A 24,512-nucleotide genomic window follows, 5' to 3' on the forward strand; every position below is an offset into this window, starting at 1 on the left:
CAATTTTCCCCTGTCAATTTTTCATCTCTTCTCTCCCGCCCACCCTGGCCTTGGACTTGGGTTCTTCACTACATGTTAGTTCATTGCCTGAGTAGACCGGTTTGCTCAGTTTTACAATAGGACCCGGGCTCAAAGGCTGGCTGGCATACAAAGGCTCTGCTTCTTTACTGAGTGCTGCAAAGAAACTGAAGGAGGGTATTGTTTGAACACTGCAAGCCCCTGCATTACATCAGCTAGAAGTGCATTAAAAAAAAATGAGTGCATGCACAGTGAGCATGAAATCACACACGCTGCACATATGTCACAATAATAGATGCCAGCATGTATCCATGCAAGTTGCAAATATACAATATCTGTTTTCTGTCTTTCCCTGCTTAGCTTCCTCACACTTGGAGCCATGCAACAAACAATGACTGAATGAGGCCCTGCTAAAGTGGGTCGCCAACCCTATTTATGTGATGTGTGCCCTCACTTCCTTTCAAGAGTGCACATTTTTTCACAATGATTGAAAGGTTAAAGAGTGGGGTTTTACAGCTTTTCCTCTAGAGACTTTGGTCCACATTTTAAATTGTGTTGCGCCTTATCTCATAAGGAAAAACCAGAGATATGTTTGTTTGGACTCCAGAGGAACTTTTTTTCCCCCATAGCCTCCCCTTTGAGCTTTCAGTTTAAGCTCTGTGTGTGAGTGAGCGTGTGTGCCTGTGGGTGGGTGTGTGTGCAACACAACAATGATATCTTGTACTGCTATGCATGTACATTTTGGCCTGTCTGTGTTTTGGCTTAATAACACGACATGCAATTCAAAAGGAGCTTGTCTATCTTTGTGACTGCACACACAGTACCACTGTGAGCGCCCACATTTAAGACACTGCATCCATTCTGTGCTTGTTCACTGAGCGGCAGTAATAAGCGGGAAAAGAGAACAGATAAAATCCTTTAAACAAAAAGTAATCCTATTTTTGCTGATTGAATATGATAGAGATAATCAGTTACCTGTTGAATTGGCAGTAATTCAGTTTTTCCCTTCATGTATCTAATGTAGGCAAATATGTGGTTTTGTGGTAACGCTAAAGGGAGCGACTAAAATCAGCCATCTGCACTTCATAGTGTATTTTATCGCTGCTCAGCCTGAGGCAATGTTCACTGATACAACTCCTTTTTTCAAGTTGACAGGCTTAACAATAGCAGGCATGCAGGACTTATGTTAGATACACAACCCTTGCCTTTCCCCCCCACCTCTCTGATGCACTAGGTCTTCTTTTCTTTTCCCTTTTTTCCCTTTCTTTTCTCCCCAAACGACTACAGGAAATGTCAGTGAGGAGGGATATCAAAAATCCTCCCCTTTGAGAAATATCTTTTCATTAGATGAAAAGGAAGATGAAGGAGGCTTTGGAGCCTCAGCCAAGAGGATCAAGGTGCAAAGACGCAATGAGCCATATAATTAAAGAGCAGCGCACATAAAAACCCGAATCCTTTTCTCGGGTTTAAAGAAATACCTTTTCCTCCTTCCAGTGTTTTGGTAAAACTGCAAAGTGCAGTTTTGAAAGACAGCATTCAGTGACAGTCGATAAACTGTCCTATCATCCCATCCATTGAAATTCTTCTCCTTAAGTTAAGTCTGTGAAGGAGGAATTCTGCATCCATGGCGACCGGACTATAGTTTGCATAGAAATGAGAAGTATTAATGAAAGAGGTGGTGACAAGAACACACACACACACACACACACACACACACACGCTTTTCTCTCTGTTTCTGGTTTGCCAGAAAGCACAAACATTCCCACGTGACGGTGGAGTTTGCTCCCTCCCTCACTGAATGCGCTCAGTAGCGCGCTGGTGTACCTTCACGCGCACACGTCCTCGGAGTCGCTCGGGACTTGCAAAGTCTAGTTTGACTCAACTTTCCACCTTAAAGACTTTGTTCAAAGGAACTCAAACTCAGATGAATACGGTGTTTTTTTTATTATATATTTTTTCAGTTTCCGCAAAGGAAGGAGGGAGTGACCGTACTGTTGCCCTTCTTCTTCTTCTTCCACTTCAAATGGGACTTACATGCGCGCGTGTAACTTTGCCTCACTTTTCTCTTCACTGACTGTCGGACCCGCTTCGCCCGAAACATGCCGGAGCGAATAAGCGTTTCGGACTTTGTGATCCTGACAAACGAGGATTTGTCTTCTCCGGGGACTTCAACGTTTCAGTCTAAAATGAGCGACTGTCGGAGCACAGTTTCAGCCGTGGAGGAGGTGAGAGTTGTGGAAGGGGGAGGTGTGTGCAGAAGACATACACCTTTGTTGTTTACCTGACGTTTTACCCCTACCTGTAGCTTGTGTGGTTTTTTTTTTGTTTTTTTTTTTTTTTTTTAAACTCAAGCTTTAATTTTCTTTTTGTAACACAGTTTGCACGTGAGCACAGGTTTCAGCAGTAAACTTGCGGTGTTTCACGGACCGGTAATTTATTTCCAAAAGGTATAGAACCTACAAATGCAAAGTGCTGTGGCTTTGTGTCGGAAAAAGCGGGACTGTCAGTGTATTCATTTTGGAATTTCATGGTTCCCAGTTTAGAACATGGGAGTAGGTTATGTTTTCTGAAATGTGCAAATTGATGGGTGCTGCACTTGTACAGGACAGGCTTAGAGTGCGTATATGATCTGTTCAGTATAAACCCCAGTGTCTGATTCAGCAAATAAGTGAAGGTTACATGAGGTTACAGTGTTTATGTCGTCGGTCTAGTGGGAGTCAGAGTGGTGGGACACTAACAGAACACACACGACACAGAAACATGCCTGAGTCACACAGAGTGATGGATTGTGTTTGTAAGGGTAAGCATGCACACATGCCCATAGCTGCAAGCAAGTCTGTCTGCATGCCCCTCTTCATAACTAGTACTTTGAAGACTTGTTTAAGGCTTCTCTGTGTGCACATTGGTGTTTTGTTTGAAATCTCTTCTCTCAAAGCTCCTCGCGCAAACGAGGAAGCAGAGGGAGCCCACTATGAACTTGGCCATAAAACAAATATTCCAAATGTGCATGTCAATAGTTCCTTGTCTGTATTCTTTGTGACTAAACTTTGTGGATCAGGGTTCTGCTGCGGTCCATATGGATTTGTGTTTTTGGTTAGAGTCACATCAGTCTGAGTCACTGCTCCTAGCCTGGATATCTTGATGCCCACCTCTAATAAGAGGAAACCTCACCATAGCCTGAGAGAGATGAAGGATCTTCTTTAGGAGTTCCTTGGCTTGAAAGTGAGACTAAGTGGAGACTTTAGAATAAAGAAGAGCATTTTAAACAGCTGTGTGATGCATTTAACTTGGGCTCATGTCCTTATTTATCAGCATGACACGCTGGAAAATACATGGCTGGAATTGCTGTTTAGGGAGGGTCACGCTGGAATTCTACACATGTGAACACAACCAGATGTAAGGGCAGTTATTTCTTTTCATAGATGCTCAGATTATAGTTATCATGTTCAGTCAGCTCATCCAGGACTAGGTTGATTAGTGGCAGGAGTAAACCACAAGAAGAAAAGCAGAAGTAAACAGTTTCACTTTCTTTAGCAATAGGCAACAGTAGGTCATGTCATTCCCAGACATGCTTTTAAGAATCAATCTAATCTTGATCAATTAGTTGATGTGTTGAAATGTTAACACTTTGTAACAGATCATATATCAGTCAAGTCATCCAATGTTAAAGTCTACTCACACACCCGTACAGTGGGAATACACAGCCATAGATAATGAAGCAAAGTAACTGTAAGTGACACTATCAACATGAGTACACATGCATTGTTAGTCTATTTCAGCTGAATGGTGGGTTGTCTCTAAAGTTTTTGCGCGCTCTTTCTCACATTTAGTTCATCAAAAGCAACCTGTTTCACTGACCTGCCTCAGCTTGTTTCCACTGTTTATTGCCATCTGCCAACCAACTCACCAGAGGAAACTCCAGCAACTCCCATCTCCAGTCTCCTCTAAATCACTTTCCCACTTCTTGACTATGGCGTCACATAACGGAACACACCCGCACCGCCTTTTAATTAATCAACTAACATTTAGGGAGTGGACCCGACCGGGAAGGCCTGTGGTTTGTAAACAACACCGTCCGATGAGGCAGAGTGTCTGTTAAGTCTAGATTGCTGGCTCATTAAAGCTATTTCTGGTGACGTGTAGGTGGAGTGTCGTAAGTGTAGTTCATTTAAACCAGGGCCCGCGAGAGGAGCATAAACAATATGTAGCTTCAAATAGTTTGGGCTTTGAAGAGTTATTGTTCAAATACAATGAAGGCATTTTAATGTCTGTTTCATGTCTTTGTTATGCAATGTTTTTTTTTTTTAGTCTCACAGTGAAAACCTGTTGTTTCAACGCAGACAGTGACAGGTGAAATGCATATTGTGACATCATTTGGGACTGTACACGACAGTGAAACACAGACTATCATATGCTGAGTGAAGGCTTACTCATCTGTTTTGGCTTTGTCACACATCGTGAGAAAATTAAACCAACACAGTTTCTCAATGTATTTTCTGAAAAGTGTACCAATACACTTGCTGGCACTTTATTAGATACACCTTTCTAGTATTAGATTGAATCCCATTCAGAAGTGTCTTAATTCATTGTGGCATCGATTCTACAAGTTACTGGAAACATTCCTCAGAGATTTTGTCTATATTACCACCACAACATCATAGTTGTTTTTACAGATTTGTTGGCTGCATGTCCACGGTGTTAATCTCTGTTTTACCACACCTTGAAGTTGCTCTGTGGGATTAAGATCTGGTGACTGTGGAGGCCCTTTAAGCGCCACAATCAAAAAAGCAGTTTGATATGATTTGAGTATTGTGAGGTGGCACGCTATCCTGCTGGAAGCAGGCATCAGAAGATGGATACACTGTGGTGATAAAGGAATGGACATGGTCAGCATTGCTGAGCATTGTTTAAATGCCAAAGGATACTTTGGCATTTAAACAATGCTCAGTTGGTAGTAAGGGGGAGAATATAGGTCAAAAAAATATCTACCACACCGTTACACTGCCAAAGACTTGAAGTGTTGATACAAGACAGGATGGATCCATGCTTGCATGTTCAGACCCCACTATTCACATTTCATAGCCAAAATCAAGACTCATCAGACCAGGAAATTTTTTTTCCAGTCTTGTGTTGTCCGGTTTTGATGAAACCGTGCGAAATTGTAACCTCAGTTTGCTGTTCTTAGCTGACAGGAGTGGCACCCGGTGTGGTCTTCTGCTGTTGTAGCCCATCTGTTTCAAGATTCAACATGCTGGGCATTCTTGGATGCTCTTCTGCTTACTTGGCTAAACTTGGTTATTTGAATTAAATTTGCCTTCCTATCTCATTGAAGCAGTCAGTCTGACATCAACGAGGCATTTTCACCCAGAGAACAGCTGCTCATTGGATGTTGGTTGGTGATGATTGTCGTATGGGTGGGAAAATCACAGTAGATCAACAGTTTTGAATTATCCAGACCAGGCACCAGCAATTAAGCAAAGTTCACATGAACTTAAATCAGTTTTCTTCCCCATTCTGGTGCTCAGTTTGAACTTAAGCAGGTCATGTTAATGATGTCTACATCCCTAAATGGACTAGGTTGCTGCCATGTAATTTTCGGTTTTAGATATGTGTATAGACAAGGAGACGAACTGGCGTAGCAAACAAACTGATGTAACGGAGAATTCAGTAAGCATACTTTTTGCTGTAAATGTTGAGTTACTGCAAGTGCAAACATCCTTATCTCTTCCTGATTTCTCTTTCTTTGCAGTCTCTGGAGACAGACCACATAGCCCTACAGAGGATGAAGAAAACAATCAAAGCTATACACACTTCTGGAATCTGTAAGTGCCAGCGTGTCACATGCAATTCTCATTCACTCAGTAGATTATGAGTTAAAGAAAACAATTCTACCTGCACTTATTACTTAGAAAAGTCCCCTTAGTTCTCTTTTTTTTGTACATGAAAAAGGTGATACCGGAGAAAATGCAACAGAAGCACAATAAATTAGCTTACACAAGCTGTAGTTGCACATAAGTTTGTATTTAAAGTGCTACAGTGCAAAAGGGAGCAACAGAAATGGGAAGAAAGTAGGGTAATTTAAAAACAAAATCCCCAGATAATGATTTCCATCTATACAGAAAGTAAAATAGCCCATCTCTCGCTAGCCAGCTGTCAAGTAAAGGTCAACCTCTATTTTGACTGTATGATCTGCTTTGTGCATAGGGGAGCCTTCAGTTCAATTCAGTTTTATTTATGCAGCGCCACGACAACAGCCACAACAACATTTCCTTACGTTGTAAGGTAAAAACCCTACAATATTAGAAAGAAACCCCAACAAACACGTGATCCCTTAAGGGTGAGCACCTGGCGACAGTGGGAAGGAAAAACTCCCCTTTAACAGGAAGAAAACTTCCAATAGAGCAAGGCTCAGTGAGGGGCAGGTATCTACCACAAGCAGCTGGGGGGCGAAGGGGAAAAAGAAAAGAGCAGTGACACACTATGAGAGAAAGAACCAGAGTTTAATAATTACTAATGACCCTTAACATAATTTCTGCTATGGATGACATCATCCGACTTGTGTTTAAGAGTGAGGCCCCCTATTCTGGCACCCAGGGATGATGTTTATTTAAACAACACACTCTATTGTTATGGACTGTGTATGCGTTGGATTCTGTGTTTAAAGTAAATGGCTTTGGTGGTTTCGGCAACTACAAGGCGCCCTCTTCATTGACCTCAGTATCCACAAGGTCACCAAGTGAGTGCTTTCTGAGTTTGTGTGTGTGTGTTGTGTAGATTTATGTCACTGTAGCTTGCCGCAGAGCTGTCAGATGTGGGCATGAATAACACATTAATGCTCACCTCAAAAATGTGTTGGAGAAACAGAGAAAATGCTTAACATGTCCCGAGTTTGTTTTTCTAAAGTTGCTTGCAAGCCTTGCTTCCCATTTTAAGGCATCGGCTTGTACTTTTTAGTAAAATGAGTCAGCAGGCTAGCTGCACAGAGTTAGGCAACCAGATGTATTCAGCTGTGCTATAGCATCTATAAAGAAATATTTTATTATTGTTTGCTTTGTCTAGTTTTTGTCTCTCTAAGTGGAATCATTACGGTTAGTTCCAGTAATCCGAGGCTGGGAGGCCCTTCCCTTTCACTCATTATGCTATTGAACCTATTTAACAGTCCTGATGTTAGTTGTGGACCAACAGTGTGACTCACAATGATAAAAAGCCTGACTCCCACCCCTCCCCCGTGCTGGTTTGATGCTCTGTTACTGTGTCACGTATTTGCAAATTAAGAGATTCTTTTATTTCTTTCTCTATTCCCATAAGTACTCAGCACTTGTTTATGCCAAGATGCTGTGGCCTGTGAGTCTGTGTGTGTTCTAGTAGAGCAGTGAAAAAGCAGAGTTGCCCCGGTGGTATCTGGCAGTTAAAGGTCAGCTGTAACGTCATCCTTTGAGCTATGCAGCGACTCAGCTGTTTGTTATTTAATAGTTGCACGTATGTTTATTGTAATAATTTTTCTTTTCAGCGGCCATGCAGCCACAACCTCTGCAGTTTTCATGCAAACCCCTAGATCTCATCTCCTCCATCCCGCAGTTTGTCTGCATTCCTTCCTTAATTCACAATTTTTCTGTCAGACAAAATGTTCCATTTCTGCTTTTCAGCCAGTGTTAGCCTGTCTCCCATCTGCAGTCAGTTTACCATTTTATATTTGTCTTGAAGTGGAAGTGGAGCAGAAACTTGCTGTGCTTCCTCCCCATGTCTACTTCTGTCTGTTTAGTCAGCTCTGGGTGCCTCTACAGATGTCAGGTCCACGTTATAAGGAGCCCATATTTGTTGATTTACATCCAAGATTTCCTAGCTTGCATTATAATGTGTGTTTGTTCATCCTCTTTCCAAAAAACCTGTAGAATGAAACCTTGTTTTATACTACGTAAGCAAAAGTCGTGCCCAGATTCTTCTCCATCAGCACTTGTTCATAAATATTCAACAGACCGAGAGCTTACAAAAGTTAAGAAAGGGACCTATAAGCCTCTTGGACAAACATGAATTTCTATATGTTCTACTCCTCCTCCTCCACTGGGTGTAAACCAGTGCTAATTTGTCCCACATGCTCGCCTTGTTAAACTATTCCCAAGACAACAAGTCAGTCTGCCTTTGTCAGATTTTCTGTGCCTGTAAATTACTCTGAGTCACTCCTTACGGTCTGTATCAATACTTACTATGTGTGTTGTTTTTCAGCACATGTGGACAGCAAGGAGCAGTATATTGAGCTGCTGGAGAACTTGGGAAATAGCCACCTGACTCAGGACAACAATGAAGTCTCCACAGGGTTCCTCAACTTGGCTGTGTTTACCAGAGAGGTCACATCCCTCTTCAAAAATCTGGTGGGTTAAAAAGGACAAAAGATGGGAATACAAGGGAAAGGAGACATTTGCTTAAATTCTGCTGCTCTTACTAGAGTTGAAATCATTTACACTAGTTGCATAGAACTAGGACTAAGGAAGACATGGCTCTAATATACACAAATATTTATATAATCAGAGAATTTTCAAAGGAAATGTGCCAAATTTCCTTTGTTGTTCCCCATAAGCACATATGTGTGCTCACATACTTACATGCTGCATGAACGAAGGTGGTTTTTAACAGCTGAATACTTGGGCTTTTTGTTTGAGGCAGTCCAGAACCCTCCCTCTGATAGTTTCTTTGGTGATGATAATTCATCCCAGACCTCTACGTGTGAGTCAGCACACACACACACACACACACACACACACACACACACACACACACACACACACACTTAACATGTGTTTGTCAGGGCCTCACAGGGGTGACTACAGCTTACAGATGTTAAAGGAAGTGGGCCCAAAGGAGGGTGATTTAAGGAGTCGTACTGCAAAAAACTGCCTGAGCATGTCCCTTAATGCCTCGTTTGAGTGTTAGTGTACGTGCCCCACTGTCTCAGTGTGGGTATAAACATGAATCCATTGATCCATGTCATCTGTCCATTTGTTGACATTGGAAGCCGGAATTTCCCTGTGTAAGAACTCTATGTGTTATCTATCGGTTACCCCAGTGTTCGGCTGCCAACCAAAACAAACTTGCCACTCTTCAGGCTGCTGTGTCAATATATCAAGGTTAGCTCTACAGTCGGCTCAAGGATGTGGTTGGACATTAGTTATGTTAAGAGCAGGGTTCGGCTTGGTTGTAATTCACCAGAAGCCATAAAAATAAAATCTAGATGATAATTATCTGGGGATGTGTATCGGTGAGTCATGATGAATGTATGTTGCCATGCATGCCAAAATACTCATGTGATGTACTTAGATGGAGGAACTGGTTGTATTACAGTAAAAGCGACTTGTTGGGGTTATACAGGTTGTTTTGTGATTCATTCTTCCCAAATCCACAATGGCGTTAATCTAAACCTCATCCAAATCTCAAATGAATCTCACTTTACTTTATACAAACACTTCGTCCAGAGTCATTGCATCATCCTCCAACTTGGATTCGAGCATTGTAGTGGTGCAGTGTTTTGTTTTTGATGACTCGTTAGTTCAGAATAACAATATCACCGTGCTTGTGAGTTATCAATTTCTCATTCCCAGAAATGCTCGTACAGACAGTCAGAGTGCGTAAAACTCAATGTGGGTGCATCTGTTTCTGCTTATACTACAGCAGCTAAAGGTCATCTGTGGCATTTTACGAAATATTTTTCCATTCTTCACTGATTTTTTTTTTTTTTTTTGTTCTCTTACATGCTTCAGGTACAAAACCTTAACAACATCATGGCGTTTCCTCTGGAAAATGTGCTGAAGTCTGAGCTTCGAGACAGCAGATTGGTGAGTCTGGATTTTATTACTTACGGTATAAATGAAATTCTCATTTAAATACTGCAACCTAAACTGGTTCACATGTGATAAAGTTTTATCGTTATTGTTTACCTAGCAACAGATATGTGGATTGTAATCCCTTTTTTGAAAAAAGAAATGCAGATTTTTGTCAAATATGTGAGGATAGCTCAATATTATAAAATAGAAAAAGATGTTTAGATGTTACAGTTCACACAGAAATCTTCAGATGAGCCAACCGAAAGCCTCGTGATGACTTTATATAGTCAAGATGCAGTGCTTTGTATGTGAGGAGGTTCTGTTTGTGTATGGGATATCACTGTCTGGAAGAATGATTCAACTATTGCAGTGTAAACTTTATTTTAGGGCAGATTTCCTCTGGCAGAAGTTGTATTCACTTAAATGTTGACCCCACTAAAGTATTCTTTAATATAAGATTATTTATCCAAATGAAATAGTAAGAGTTTGCTACGTTCCAGCACAGAACTTACCCGTCTTGCCAAGTATTTAACCTTTTGATTTGCCATGCTAACACACTAGTGAATAATAACTAGCCAGTGCTTCTGCAATCTCCCATCTCTGCCCTGTCTTTTAAACAGCTGACTCTGCAACTGAATATTGCTTCATTATAACTGTGAAAGAAGGCACAATGCCCCTGAAATCCTGTTCATCCAGATAGCAGACTAGCCGACTAATTGCATCACAGTGTGTTACCTGTCTCGCTCCACCCGCTTGAGCAATAACCAGGAAGAGCTGTAAAGTACAGTTATTACTGTGTGTAATGCAATGGGGATATATTATTAATCGTTTTCTCTCCTCTCCCCTCAAACAGGAGCTCAAGAAACACATGGAGAAGAGCTGGAAGGATTATGATGTAAAAATGTAATTATCCATACTCTGTCCATACTGTTACTTCACATTCATCTGTAAGAGTCAGACTGCAGTAGAGTTCTTCATCATTGGCTCATTGTTTTCCTGAGAGTAAACAACCTTTTAAAAGCTGCACTGTAGATATGATGTAGTAATGCCATAGCCTCATGTGACATTTTGATTTGTGCGATGATAACGGCGCCGTGAAATGAAAATGTTTGTATGTCAGAGGCTGTAATTGTATCTGGCTTGCAAGCCGGTAATCTTGGAGTGCAGCCTCATGCCTTTTTAATAGGATGGCTAATCCACGTATAGCCCTCTGTGTCCTTGTCCTCTGCATTGCAGCAACTTCAGCAAAAGTAACGTTTGTTTCACATTAATTAACTCCAGCTCTATTGCCTCTTCATATGCAGTTTTAGTTGCCATTGTCTGATGTTAGCAGATAAACACGATATATACACTCATTTCCAGCAAGTGTTTTTCTAGTGAATTTGCAAAATAATGCAGACACGAGGGTTCACAAAGTGTAAATGCTCATAAATTCATAGCCACTTGCACAGGCCTCACATTGATGCATGACAGAAATATAGATGAAGATGGTGACGAATGTGTTTGTTTCAAAAGCTTCATGTATTATATTTCCTTCTCATGTGGGGTTTAGGAATTTGTGTGGCAGCACAAGTTAATAAGATAATGATTCATATCCCAAGGTCATTTCCAGTTACTTTAAAAAGAAATCAAGCCCAAGCATTTGCACTTTACAGCCGTTATTTGATTTCAATCCAGCTCTGGTTCAAAGTGTTTTATAATGCTGTAAGGAGATTACATTTCATCCAACTTCCTCGCTCGACATGAGAAAGGGAAGCATGATGGTGGAGTTTGTGATGGAGTAAAAGCTGCACATGTTCATACAGATGGAGCTGATCAGATTTAGCTTTTGTGACAAACATCGTGTATGCAAGTAAAGACGGAAAACCTTCTTTATGTCTTCTTTTCATTCTTTCTTCCATTCCCTTCCCCCCTCCAGAGTGAAGCTAGAGAAGGAGAGGAGGGAAAAGAACAGGCAGCTGGGACTGATCAGGACAGAGGGATCAGATGGAGCAGAGGACATGGAGAGAGAGAGACGGATCTTCCAGCTGCAAATGTGTGAGGTGGGGAATTGGTGCCAGTCAAAATACCATACTCCAGACTCCGTTCTCATATCTGAGCTGGGCTTCATTTACTTTACCAGGGTGGTCTGCTTATGTGGATTACATATTCTATTCATGGTGGACACTGGTGGTCACTCCTTTTTGTGTCTCTTCAATCCAATTCCTTTGATGGAAAAATATATTTCATTAGACTTAAACATGAGCATAGTTATTGAGTCTCAAAACTGAATTTCAGAATAGGTGGTGTCCTATAGATTAGCATACAAAGAAAATTCAGAAGCAGGTAATTGTGCATCATCATGCATAATCAATCACCAGATTGGGGGAAATGGGTGAAAAATGCACTTGTGGTGTAGTCCTAACTGAGTTTGGTGGTGCACATGCAGCTGGAGAAAAGCCTGAGGAAAAGAAATAGTCTTATCTTGACTGAGACCAGCTGTGGAGACAAAGAGGAGAGGCAGGGGAAGATGAAATTTTCACTTGTTGCAGCTTACCCTAAACCCTCTGTCTATTAATCTTTCTTTCCACCTACATATATGTAAACTCAGTAAATCACACAAAATGTCACATGAATGAGCAACACAGAGCTGTTTCAGGTAGACTGTGATGGACGAATCCAGATGAAGGTTTTATGGGGCAAAGACTCGAGTACAATGTAGTCATTCAATCCACACAGAGCTAAAACCCCATCGCTCAAAGTCTCTCTCTCTCTTTTTTTACATTTCATCATTACATACTGTGAATTTGTGTGTTTTTGTTTATCAATAAAGACTCTTTACATTCGAGCTGTACAGTTAAAATATGCAGTAAACACATTAAAGGTGTGCACTCAAGGGTGGAATTTAAGCTACTGAAAAACGGTAGCGTCATGCTTCGCTGCATGTTTTTACAGACCCATCGGTCCTTTCTATGGAGAGTGGTTTCAGAGGTGTTTTTAACTGTCTGTTTTTATTCTTTTAGTACCTTTTGAAGATCCAGGAGCTGAAGGTGCGTCAGGGTCCTGATCTTCTCCAGAGCCTCATCAAATATTTCCAGGCTCAGCTGAGGTCAGTATCTCAGCTGGCATCTACTTTCACAGATATGTTGAGTTTTAAGGGATTCTGCACAGCAGTCGGTCTTTTTGCAAAGCCTGTTGCGGTTCTTGTTAACCATTTACACTTTTTATTCCTACCTAGGCTTTTTTTTTTTTTAATGTGGGAGTGAAACTGTTGTTACAGTTACAGCATGTGGTGTTTTAGTTGGTGTGAAATCAGATGTTTAAACTAAAGTAGCTTGTCTCAGCATTTGTTCTTTTTCTGATCTCAGTTTCTTTCAGGATGGGCTGAAGGCTGCAGAGAATCTCTCTCCCTTTATCGAGAAGCTTGCTTCATCTATTCACACGGTACACATGAAAGCTGCTCTTGTGTTTTTCACTCCTCCTGGATTATATGCATGTTTTTTCTTACCCAGTGTTGCTGTAATTTTAAAAGAATATTTGATTGCACTAAGAAGTCAAAATATGCACATACCCCACATATTGATGCTATCATTCTAACAGACTACTTTTCTTCATTCATTTATGTTTGGGAGGAAAATACTGTGCACATATAGAATTTTACAGTAAAACCCTGTGTTATGTTTCAGCATTTACTTTTTCAATGTTGGTCTTTCGCAACAGCCAACCCCCTCTTCACTGAATCCACAAGCAGCGACTGTTTAAAGGAGTCTCTTCCCAGAAATGCTTTCCCTGGTTTCCAATAGATGGAAATGAATGTATCATTCATTTTCATACTTTCCTTAGTACACATCTATTTCTCCAACCGCTTTAACTGGGTTTCTGCCTGCGCACTATTTGCCGTGCTCCATTTTTCTGGTTGGAGCTGCTGGAAACAGACTGTTAACTGTGATACTGGAAACGTTAGAGGTTTTTCTGGTTCTTCATGGGCAGAACACAGAGCCGTTCAGACATGCCAGACCTCAGTCTCGGGAAGGAAATTCAGATAGAATCTGTGTCATGGTTCTCCAGGAAAACAAAATACTTAAACTTCCCAGTTAAACTGGCCTGTGTTGCTTGTGAGTGTGGTCATTCTGCTTCTTAATTCAAAATGAAAAACCTCAGAAGACTACACACCCAAATACTGAACTCTGTTCTAGATCATTTAGATCGTTACACAAAGCTGTGTGTTGTCTTTCCACACCCAGAACAAATGAAAAAAGAAAAACATGTATGTGATCAAGTGAACATATTCTCTTCCAACTTTTTTCTTCTTTTTTTAGTAAAAATATTTTCATGGTGTGTTTTGTAGGTTCGCCTAGACCAAGATGAAGAGGTAAAACAACTCACACAGTTGAGGGATTCTCTTAGATCACTTCTACAAGTGGAGGGCAAAGAGGTATGTTTATTTATGTTAGTCTTTATTTATGTCTGGTAAGTTAGCTTACTGTAGACCTTTTAATTTGTCTGTGTAAAACCAATATCAGCGCTATAAAAAGCCCAGGTGCACTGGCTTTAAGTTTCCTGCTGATTACAACAGTAGTGTTTTGCCACCGTTGTTATTGTATTGCTTTGAATTTTTATAATCTGGACAACTGGTTTGAAGCTTTAAAGTTAAATCCTTAAATCACTGTTTATATTCCAGGAGTACCTCAACAGGAAAAACTCTGGCAATGGGTATAGCATTCACCAACCGCAGGGAAACAAGAAGTACGGAACGGAGAAATCCGGTTTCCTGCTTAAGAAGAGTGACGGGTGTGTAAAGGCATTAGCTGGTGTCATGTATGAAGTTGGAACACAAGCATTTTGCAGGAATCGCAAGTACATACAGAATAAGAAGAATGGGGTAAACGGTGCTCACTAACATTGTAAAAGACAGAAATGATCTCAGCTGGGTGAAAATTAAGTAAGTATGGCACAGAGAAAGAAAGGCTAATGCAAACTTCATCTGCCCCAGCTGGTCTTCATTATTGTGAGATGAACATTCAAGCAGGGGCCCCTCCTGTGGAACTTATTGGCAGACTGGCTAGCTAGCTGATCCAACATTTGCGTCATGCGCATGCACGAACAGACACACACACACAGTCCTAGATTAGTGTGTGATAAAGAGAGGGGATGTGGTTCAGTAGGGCAAATAGGAGGCTTTGGGGGAGTAAACTTTTCTCAGGCCACTGACAAAAAATAGAACATGTGCTTTAGCAGTTTTACCTGATTCAATCAAGATGACGAAAACTGTACTGTGAATAGGAATAATCTGGGCCAGCAGCGTGTATCTAATGGTATCTGTTAACACGGCTTTCACTTAATGCACTGCACACATCATACAGAGAGTTAATAAATATATTCATGTATTTGATTGGGTTTTTTTTAATAATAATTGGCCTTTTTCTTCTTCATTTGTGTTTCATCTCAAAGGATAAGGAAGGTTTGGCAGAAGAGAAAGTGTGGAGTCAAATTCGGCTGCCTGACTATTTCCCACAGTACGGTGAGGACTCATGATTGATACTGTGCTTTTAGACAATAAATGCCACATGAGGTAAACTGTCAGCAGTGAATACAGCAAATATGTGAGCAAATACATACTGATACAAATGTGTTTGTCTTCAGATCAATCGACCCCCAGCCAAGCTGAACCTGCTGACCTGCCAGGTGCGACCGAACCCCGAGGACAGGAGGACCTTTGACCTTGTCACTCGTAGGTTTATTTTTAACTTTTGACCTTCAAGCTTTCCCCTCAACATATGATCATTACAGACTGTAAACAGTCATCTGCAGCACAGATGACTTGGAAACTTGCCTCTTTGGTCCTCACATTTGAAATCAGGATCTGAGACATTTAATTTTGGTGTAAATGGCAGACATTCCCAGTGATTAATATGAAGTGCTGCGCGGTAAAACAGAGGTGGTTGTGTGCTTCACGCTTGTTTTATGCCATGTCTAGTTGCGCAAGCTTTATATTGACTGTTGTCTTTCAAGCCTCTCTGCTCCAATTTCTACTGTGTAATTTAGTTTTCAAGATAATATTTAACTTTTGTTTTTTCCCTCTTGATAGATAACCGGACATATCATTTCCAGGCAGAAGACGAGCAGGAATGTTTGATGTAAGCTTTGAAAGTCCTGTAGGCTGCATGCTGGCATTTTTGTCTGTTTTCTCATTATAAAGCAAGTTGTTGCATGCCATACCCTTTTTATGTCAGTGGAGTTATGTATAAGAAAGAATCTTTACAATGTACACATGAACAGCCAGGACTCCAGTCAGAGACAATAAATCGTTCCTGTAAGGAAAGGGTTAAACATGTTTTCATGAAACAAGAAACGCTATAATTTGACGGCTCATGCAGTAAAGAACAAGCTGAGCTGACAATTTACAAAAAGTAAGACAAACTAAATGATGCAGAAAGACTGTTTGAGTCTGACAGAAACCTAGTCTCTTCTGGGTGGGAATTTTCTTGGTAGCCACAGGCAGCAAGCAGGGGAACTTTGTGTGTTCTGATGTGGTTTTGGATGGGATTGCAAGTGGGGTTCTTCGTCCGCTGTCCTTCCCTTCTGTGTGGGCCTCCAGGCAGTTTCTTTGATGTGATGAGCTATGTAAGTTTAGGGGTGCAATAACAAATGGTTTAAATGGAAAAGTACCCGAGCTTCAGAAATGATAGATGTGAGAATCACTAACTCATATTTCTATATTACTCATAATTCAACAACAAAAAACATGCATAAAAAATAGTTTAGCATTTTTTGATGTTTTAGTGAAAGAGTCTTCTCGTTTCCCATGGTGTCGCTGACTCTCTGTGGTTTAAACTTCAAAATGAATTGTTACAATATATGAAATTTAATAACAATGTTCTAAATGTATATCGTTTGCACTTTAGTTGGGTGTCCGTGCTGCAGAACAGTAAGGAGGAGGCCCTGAACACAGCGCTGGGTGGGGATCAGCTTCACCTGCAGGACAGTGGGCTTCAGGAACTTTCCAAAGCCATTATTGCTGAGCTTCGACACATGCCTGGCAATGAGGCCTGCGCAGACTGTGGAGCTCCAGGTTGGCCAGTCATTCTTATATATGGTTACAGAAGTACAAGCATGCAATTACATTTGTTTTATGAGCATAATGAATAATCACCAGCTGTGTCTCGCAGATCCAACATGGCTGTCGACCAATCTGGGCATCCTGACGTGTATTGAGTGCTCCGGCATCCACAGAGAGCTAGGGGTCCACTACTCCAGGATCCAGTCCCTCACTCTGGACCTACTGAGCACCTCCGAACTACTGGTACTAAATAGACACATGGGAACAGACAGACATTATGCAACAATGTGCTATTCTTTGAAATGTCTTCATGTCACATATTTGTGGATGTATTGTGTGTCACTCCAGCTGGCCGTCAGTATTGGCAACACTCGATTCAATGACATCATGGAGGCAGGGCTTCCAAATGACTCTGTCAAACCATTTCCACAAAGTGACATGTGAGTCTGATTTATAATTTAAGTGATCATGAAAATGAGTTATAAATACACACTTCCTTTGACATTAAGAATGGCTTCAACAATGCCAGCTTATTAGTTTATATTATTGAATTGCATTTGCTTAACAACCAGGAATGCCAGGAAGGAATACATTGTGGCAAAGTACGCTGAGCGTCGCTACGTCCTACGCAGAGAAGAAGCAAATCCTAGCCTGCTTTATGAAGCCGTGAGGAGCCGTGACCTCGCTTTGCTTCTGCAGCTCTATGCTGAGAGAGCAGATCTGGCCAAACCACTCACACTCCCCGAAGGACAGGTAAAGATAACTTAAAGCCACAAGTGGATTACCACACATTCATTTCCTCCAGAAAGCTGCCCTGTTAGGGTGGGGAAAGCTTGTAATAAACCTTTATTACGCAGTGAAAGATTTAAACTTTTGACATTCCTGCAAATGATGTGCGTTTAGTTTGAATGACAGCTACATCCTGACCGGGTCGTCCATCCAGTTTGTTTACAGGTTTAAAGGGAGAGGTTTTAAAATGCTGCTTTGTTGTTTTTACTTTAGAAAAGTTGACAGAAATAAAGACAGAAATCCACCTAATGTTTACAAAAATATATCTATATGACACAGTGCTCATATAATGCAAGTAAACAGTTGCAGTATTTGAAATATATTTATGGGTGGGTCATGAGAGGCCCGCCCATCTCTTTTGACCTTTAATTTAGTCTTTACCCTCCTCTGTTGTCTCTCTCCAACGCCTCGCCTTCAAGTCTTTAATCATATTCTGCCCTCCTGTTATGGACTTCCTAGTCAGCGCATGTGCGCGCGTGCATGTGTGTGTGCTTGTTTGTGTTGGTTGGCTTTCATTTATTATTTCAGCTCTTAGTTCAGAGCTCATGTCTCTGGAGAACAAATAAGCCAGGCTCATTGAATTATGCAGGCTCTTCTGTCTTTCTTCTGCCCCTCCTGTTTGCCCTTCATATAAACAGATAAGGCCTGAAGCTTTTAGCAGTTTTTAACACAACAACATGAAACAGTTGTTGCATGGTCAACCTCTGACTTAAGCTTTAGTGTAATCATATTTGTAAGACTGATTTTTAACATAATGTGCAGCCACTTCAGGTGATTGACTGAAGTAGCTATGCAAAAAAATATGAAAACAATATGTAGTACAGATGGAAGATCTCTTTAAATGTCACCAATTTGACTTTATCTTTGCTTTCCACTAAGGGACTCAAGGAGACAGCGCTCCATCTTGCTGTGCGTCTGGAGGAAAAAAGCTCTCTGGCACTTGTGGATTTCCTTTGTCAGAACAGGTCAGACATTGATATGTAGCATGTTTTACTTACTTTGCATGGACAGTTTGGTTTTTGCTTTAGTACAGTTTTATGCCAGCTATCAAATCTATACATTCATCTTACAGTAACTGTCTGGAGAAGAGAACCGCAGAGGGGAACACGGCCCTTCACTACAGCGTCTTGTATCATAAGCCTGAATCTCTTAAGTTACTCCTCAAAGCGAAGGCAGCGCTTCAAACGGGTACATTTTACTCTGTTAATTGTATTTCTCTTTTGCATAGTGTCACAAGTAGAAAGCCGCTATTTTTTTCTTTCTCCTGTAGTGAACTCGGCAGGAGAGACGGCCTTGGATACTGCCAGGAGATTGCAGCATAAACAGTGTGTCGAGCTGGTGAGATCTCACTTCCCCTTTAGCTTTTAAAGTTTTTAATTCATAATACTCAGAACACACACTGGCAGGAAGTAAGTTCAGCTGAGGAATCAAGTGGCAACATTATAATACCTACCAGAAATCCAACTCCAGAAGCAAAATGACCCAATTTCCACAGCTGGAAACACTACCTTGAAATAACTCCCTGTGCAGCAGAGCTCAGCTAGGGAACCCTATCCTCATTGGATCCCAGTGTGTATCATTCATAAACTGGTTTTATTTTCTTACCGGCCATCTGCCCTGCTGAATCAGACCTGCCTTGAGTAACATCCTGTTTGATTGTGAGAAATCTTAGAAAAGAATCCTTTGTGGAACAATAAAAAAAAAAAAAAAAAGTTAGACGAGTAAACTACAAAATTCTTGCGTTGCATAATCGGCTGTACAACTTTTAGCTTGCAATGACACACGACTGTTTATGTGGAAGGATGTAGACAGACTCTTTGGACTTTTGGTTTCACTTTGGTGAAAAATGTTGACCCAAGAGTCAAACTTCCCCTTCATGCCTTTTTTCCTGCTAGCTGTATTTTTTGTCTTTAACATAACAGCTAACAAAAGATTGCAACGTTTACTATTATTAGTAGTAAAAACAAACAAACAAAACTACATTACAGCAAAACGTTAACAAGCAAAATAAAGAGAAGACGACAATCAAGTCAGCATAGGAGTGAAATAAATTAGGTTTGATATGACAAAGTTAACCGATCAAATAAAGTCGTGTGTACTAATGTAGATAGTTAAATATTCTTTTTGTGCTCTTTTGTGTTTTTTAGTTGGAGCTGGCGCAGAGTGGGACGTTTAACTCTCAGATACACGTAGAGTTCATGTGGGAGACGCAGTCTCAGGAATTCTATGACAGTGAAGATGACCTGGATGAGAGGGTAAATGCCACACACACTAACCACAGTCATTACTGACTTTACCTTTAAGTCAAAGCTTGGCCTTTTTCCTTTCATTTTACATTATCCATTTTGGAAAGTTTATAAATAAAATTAAATGAAGAAAGATGAGGCGGCGCTATAGAAATTAATGTTTTGTCTATTATCTTCTAACTCCAGGTGAGCCCATTACCCAAAAGCCGGTCTCCTCTGTCATCAAATGGAGGTGGTGGACACTGGAGTGTCAGTTCTTCCGCTGCTAGTACAAGTAGCAGACCTTGTCAGGCTTACGAGAATATAGAATTTCTATATAAAAATCCACCAGTCAATAGCGCCCCCTCTGGAGCTTCAATGCCTCCGCCACTGCCAGCTAAATCCATCCAAAGAGGTAAACTACGTTATACAGATTCTCTAGATTAAAAATAAATGAATGAGTTATTTAAGCCAATGCTAGTTTTATCAATTTACATTGTTGCTCTTGTTCTTCTTTTTTTGCCCTCCACAGGCCGCTCAGACCCACAGATCTCAGCCACATCGCATGAAGGAAACCAAATTCCACGACGCTGCTCGAACCCGTCCTATCACTCATCCAGTCCCCAGATGCAGGCACGACAGAGTCCTCCTTCAGGAAATACAGAAAACCAAGGCCAAGGTGGGAGACCCCCTAGGTCTCCAAATGGACAAGCAAGCCTGCTCAGGGCGCATAGGCAGACATGGGATGGTCATCTTGGTTTGAGTTCTGGATCTCAAAGTGGTGCCACATCAGGTTTTTCTCAGAATCACATAGGGCCTGTCAGGTGAGGAAGAAGAATGTGAATCTAGCTCCTGTTGTTTTAATACTACACAGTTTAGTATAATTTGATCTTGTTATTTCTGGGTTATTTTTCCAGTTCGGAGAAGACCACGTCATACCGCCGCACGAGCAGTGGAGGAGGCAGCCAGGGAAAGTGTAGCGTTTTGTCTTCGGCCTGTGTGGGCAGCCAGGAGGATCTGTACTCCACCCCAGGAGGGAATAGTAAAGCCCTTACCCCAGCTACTGCTCCAGTCCCCGCCCCTTCGTCCTCACCTGATTTGACCTGTATCCCACGACCTCGCAGGAATGCTATGGTACAAATGACAAAGACACCTTTTTGTATTATTTTTAAATAAGTTCAAGTTCTCTATGTCACACGCTTCCATTTCAGGAGTTTTTCACTGGGGAAAAAACGCTTAAGAGATTTCACAGTCAGTGTATGAATTTGCTGGTGGCACACTGAGAAGCATAGCTTACAGAAGCATATGTCTTTTCCAGGTTTCTAACAGCAGGCCACATCAGAAGCGCGTCAAGGCTTTGGTGGACTGCCGAGCTGTCAGTTCTGAGCAGCTCGCCTTTTTCAAAGATGAAATTATTGTGGTCACAGCCACTAATGACCCCCACTGGTGGGTAAGTGTAACTACAGATTCATTACAACCTATTTCCCACTCAGTAGCAGCTTTCTGCATGAAGGCCCAGCCATCAGTCTAAGATAACCTTGTTTATTCACCCACTACATACTTTTTCTGTCAGTAGTTTACTCAGGAGTCAATCCAACAGTTATTACTATTTGGCATTTTTGTGGATTTGTATATTTATAAACTCAGAGTAAAGTACAGTAAAATTAATTACCAAAGTTATAAAAGTTAAAATAAATTGACTGGAAATAGTACATAGAGGGATTTGATTGACAGACATATATTTTTCCTAACAGACTGGTCACATAGAGGGGGATCCATCCAGGAGTGGGGCCTTTCCTGTAAACTATGTACACAAACTAACAGACTGAAGAGGGAACACAGTATTCTTCAAAATGGCAAAATCAACCATTTGATCCTTGGAAGTTGATCATCACAAGTTGGAATTTATCCAGGAGTGGACTGTATTATTTTTCTTGGATACAACTGGAACTGACAACATTCCCACATAACGATTTCTTGGCAAAGGGATATGTGAACATTGCGACTTTAGGATTTTAAACATTTAGTCATCCCTAGAAGGCAATAACAAGAACTGAAAGCTTTCATGCCACCCTTTCTAAAACCCTAAACAGCTATTAAAAGGAACGTGTTGTGCATTTATTGTCCAATGTTCATTTGACCATTAATTATATATTTGTATAGCAAATGCTGAAGTTGCTTATGCTGATCTAGGACTTGTACATAGAGGCAATATTTACTTGTAGGGCAGAAACCCTGTAAGGCACTTTAAACTCTGAAGGAATCTTCAGAAAAGCTGGCACAGCTGTAAGTGTGTACATAGCCAGCTACTGAATCGGGATGTAGCTTCCCCCCCTTTTCCTTTGTTCTTAATGGAAACCGTTGAACTGTTTGGAATCGCAGTATACTGTGACTTGGATATAAGGTTCAAACCTGCTCAGTGTCTCAGTGCCGCCTTCCCGGGAACCTGCCAGCCAGTCTGCCTCCTGCAGGCGTCTGGACACCCCAAGGAGAGATCAGAAACTTTAGCCCAGCCGTGTTGACTCTCTGCATAGCTCTCTGGCGGCATGGAGAGCAGAGGATCCGGTTTCTTTTGGCTGTAGGCACTATTCTCTGGAGAACATGAAATAACGATGGTGTTAAGAAAAAAAAAAAAAAAAGACTTCTGTATTACCAGAAAATGGCACTTTAAGAGGGCTTGTTAAGAATAGCATCCTACTGCAGTAATTTGTTCAGTGAACACTTCTTTTCATACACACACAGTGGCCTTCAGGATCCTTTAGGAAAGAAAGGATAGGAAAGCAGAATGGGAGAGCTTTCACTGCCAGACGTAAATCTTCAAATCTAACACATTTCACAGAATTTAACCCACAACTTCTTGTACATACGTGTCTGAAATGTCTATATATGTGCACTCATCCAGAGTATATAACACCATTTTTACATTTTATGTATCATAAATGATTATATCATTACAGATAATCTTACTTCATGTCACGAATTTGATGTCCTCTCATTTGACATATTTTGTCTTCTGGTGTTTTGTTAGTTGTTAAATGACTGTGGATGGGAGCGGATGGACACAGATGCATAATATATTCATAAAAGCATTCTTTCTCATTAAACTAAAAACTTGTCACAGTTTCTTCTGGCAAATAAATCATGGGAGAAGCAGGTTATCAAAGATGACAACAGTTTACTGCAGCTGTAAGTAGGAACTAGCAGATTAGCTAATTTCATTGCGTGTATTTGACACATACTCATTAAACTTCTTTAACTCCTGTGATGTCTTTTATACTTTTACATAAGGTCAGATATTTTGGTACCAGGGATGTCATCTACTAATCATAAGGTTGGTGGTTCGATCCCTGGCTGATTGAGTTATTGTGCCAAACTGTTACTGGGCGAGATTCTGAAGCCCGATTCGCTCTGGATGTGTTAATCGGTGTGCGAGTGATATAAGACATGAGTTACATAAAGTACTTTGAGTGCTTAAGTGAAGTAGGGAAGTGCTATATACAAACCAGTCCATTTATTTCAGCACATTATTAAAAGTTGGTGGAATGGTAACTCGAGACAGCAATCAGGGAGATTAAAATGCACTTTACTGTCTTGTCTCCAGCTGCCTGTGGCTGCGACACAGTATAATCTAGGCTCAACACTGCCAGATTATGAAATGTGTGACTTATAATACTTAAGAATACACTAATCCCTAATAGTCCATATTCTGAAAACCTGAACTCATTTAAGATCTTTAGAGTCTAATATAAGACCTGCAAAAAATTACTTTGTTCTAATCAACAGGTTAAAACCTCTTTTTTTAAAAAAAGAATAAATTGAATTTTAATTTTGACATTTGCTTTTCCACCTTTTTCTTTTTCCGATATTACCCCCCATTTTATTCTTAAATGACTTCCTACAGCTAAATCTCTTCAGCCGTCTCTCTTGGCTGTATTCTCTACAGTTCTGTGTTATTCCAGCTTCACTTACTCTCCATCCAGATGTTGCTTATCCCCAACCCTCTGTCCCAGAGCCAGGATGACCAAATTCCAACCTGTCACTTACATAACACTTAACTAACAGCCAGGATAATAACTCACTCTACCACATACTAGTCTGTTCTGCTGGCTGAGCAGCCCTCGTGTAAACCCATATCCGTTGTCCTGTCTGGCTGTACTAGTACACCCAGAGTATATAAATGTCAGCTGTAAAATATTATTTTCTGAAAACCTTTAAATAACAAACATCCGTTCGCTAATAGGCTTATCTATTTTATCATTACATACACGAATACAAGAATGCACAAATATAATTTAATGTAATACACTGAAATATTATAGGCATCTATAAAATGTGGAGTAAAATTAATGATTCCAAAGCAATTTTTTGTAAATATAATAGGTTTGAATATAAATTTGCAAACTCTTAAAATTAATAAAATGTAATGGAGATTATACTAACTTCCTAATACTCAAGATAGTGAAATCTGTGTAAAACCCATACACATGCTTCTTATTAACTGAGAAGCAGTAAAATCACTGGCTTAAAGTGATATAAGACATACTTGTTTGCAATAATGAGCACTTAGAAGTGGGATATATTTGAGTAATTATGCAATTTCCCTGAACAGAGGGTTATCAAGCTTCC

At 40.7% G+C, this 24,512-nt stretch overlaps 1 protein-coding gene across 1 annotated transcript; it reads left to right on the forward strand.

The window, feature by feature from the left end:
• Positions 1 to 1,837: 1,837 nt before the first annotated feature.
• On the forward strand, positions 1,838 to 23,148 carry asap3 (ArfGAP with SH3 domain, ankyrin repeat and PH domain 3). Its single transcript, XM_085441244.1, has 26 exons — positions 1,838 to 2,243; positions 5,768 to 5,840; positions 8,242 to 8,387; positions 9,771 to 9,845; positions 10,687 to 10,736; positions 11,752 to 11,875; positions 12,836 to 12,921; positions 13,181 to 13,256; positions 14,161 to 14,247; positions 14,494 to 14,603; positions 15,264 to 15,333; positions 15,456 to 15,543; positions 15,901 to 15,949; positions 16,718 to 16,884; positions 16,982 to 17,115; positions 17,221 to 17,312; positions 17,445 to 17,625; positions 18,541 to 18,626; positions 18,734 to 18,849; positions 18,932 to 18,999; positions 19,809 to 19,916; positions 20,094 to 20,301; positions 20,419 to 20,710; positions 20,804 to 21,020; positions 21,205 to 21,336; positions 21,641 to 23,148. The coding sequence occupies exons 1-26, from the start codon at positions 2,118 to 2,120 to the stop codon at positions 21,713 to 21,715; spliced, it is 3,036 nt and encodes a 1,011-aa protein (XP_085297370.1). The 5' UTR covers positions 1,838 to 2,117; the 3' UTR covers positions 21,716 to 23,148.
• Positions 23,149 to 24,512: the final 1,364 nt, after the last annotated feature.

Source organism: Copadichromis virginalis, linkage group LG19 (genome assembly GCF_057382275.1).
Source record: "Copadichromis virginalis isolate Kocher_CV1m ecotype Utaka linkage group LG19, C_Virginalis_male_GT1.1, whole genome shotgun sequence".
Taxonomy (NCBI): domain Eukaryota; kingdom Metazoa; phylum Chordata; class Actinopteri; order Cichliformes; family Cichlidae; genus Copadichromis; species Copadichromis virginalis.

What these genes read in the sequence shown, in the direction of transcription:
- asap3 (XM_085441244.1), top strand. Translation starts at nt 2,118, where the DNA reads ATGCCGGAGCGAATAAGCGTTTCGGACTTTGTGATCCTGACAAACGAG. An exon ending in AATCACATAGGGCCTGTCAG is followed by an intron (nt 20,711 to 20,803) that starts GTGAGGAAGAAG and finishes TTATTTTTCCAG; the next exon opens with TTCGGAGAAGACCACGTCAT. An exon ending in GACCTCGCAGGAATGCTATG is followed by an intron (nt 21,021 to 21,204) that starts GTACAAATGACA and finishes TGTCTTTTCCAG; the next exon opens with GTTTCTAACAGCAGGCCACA.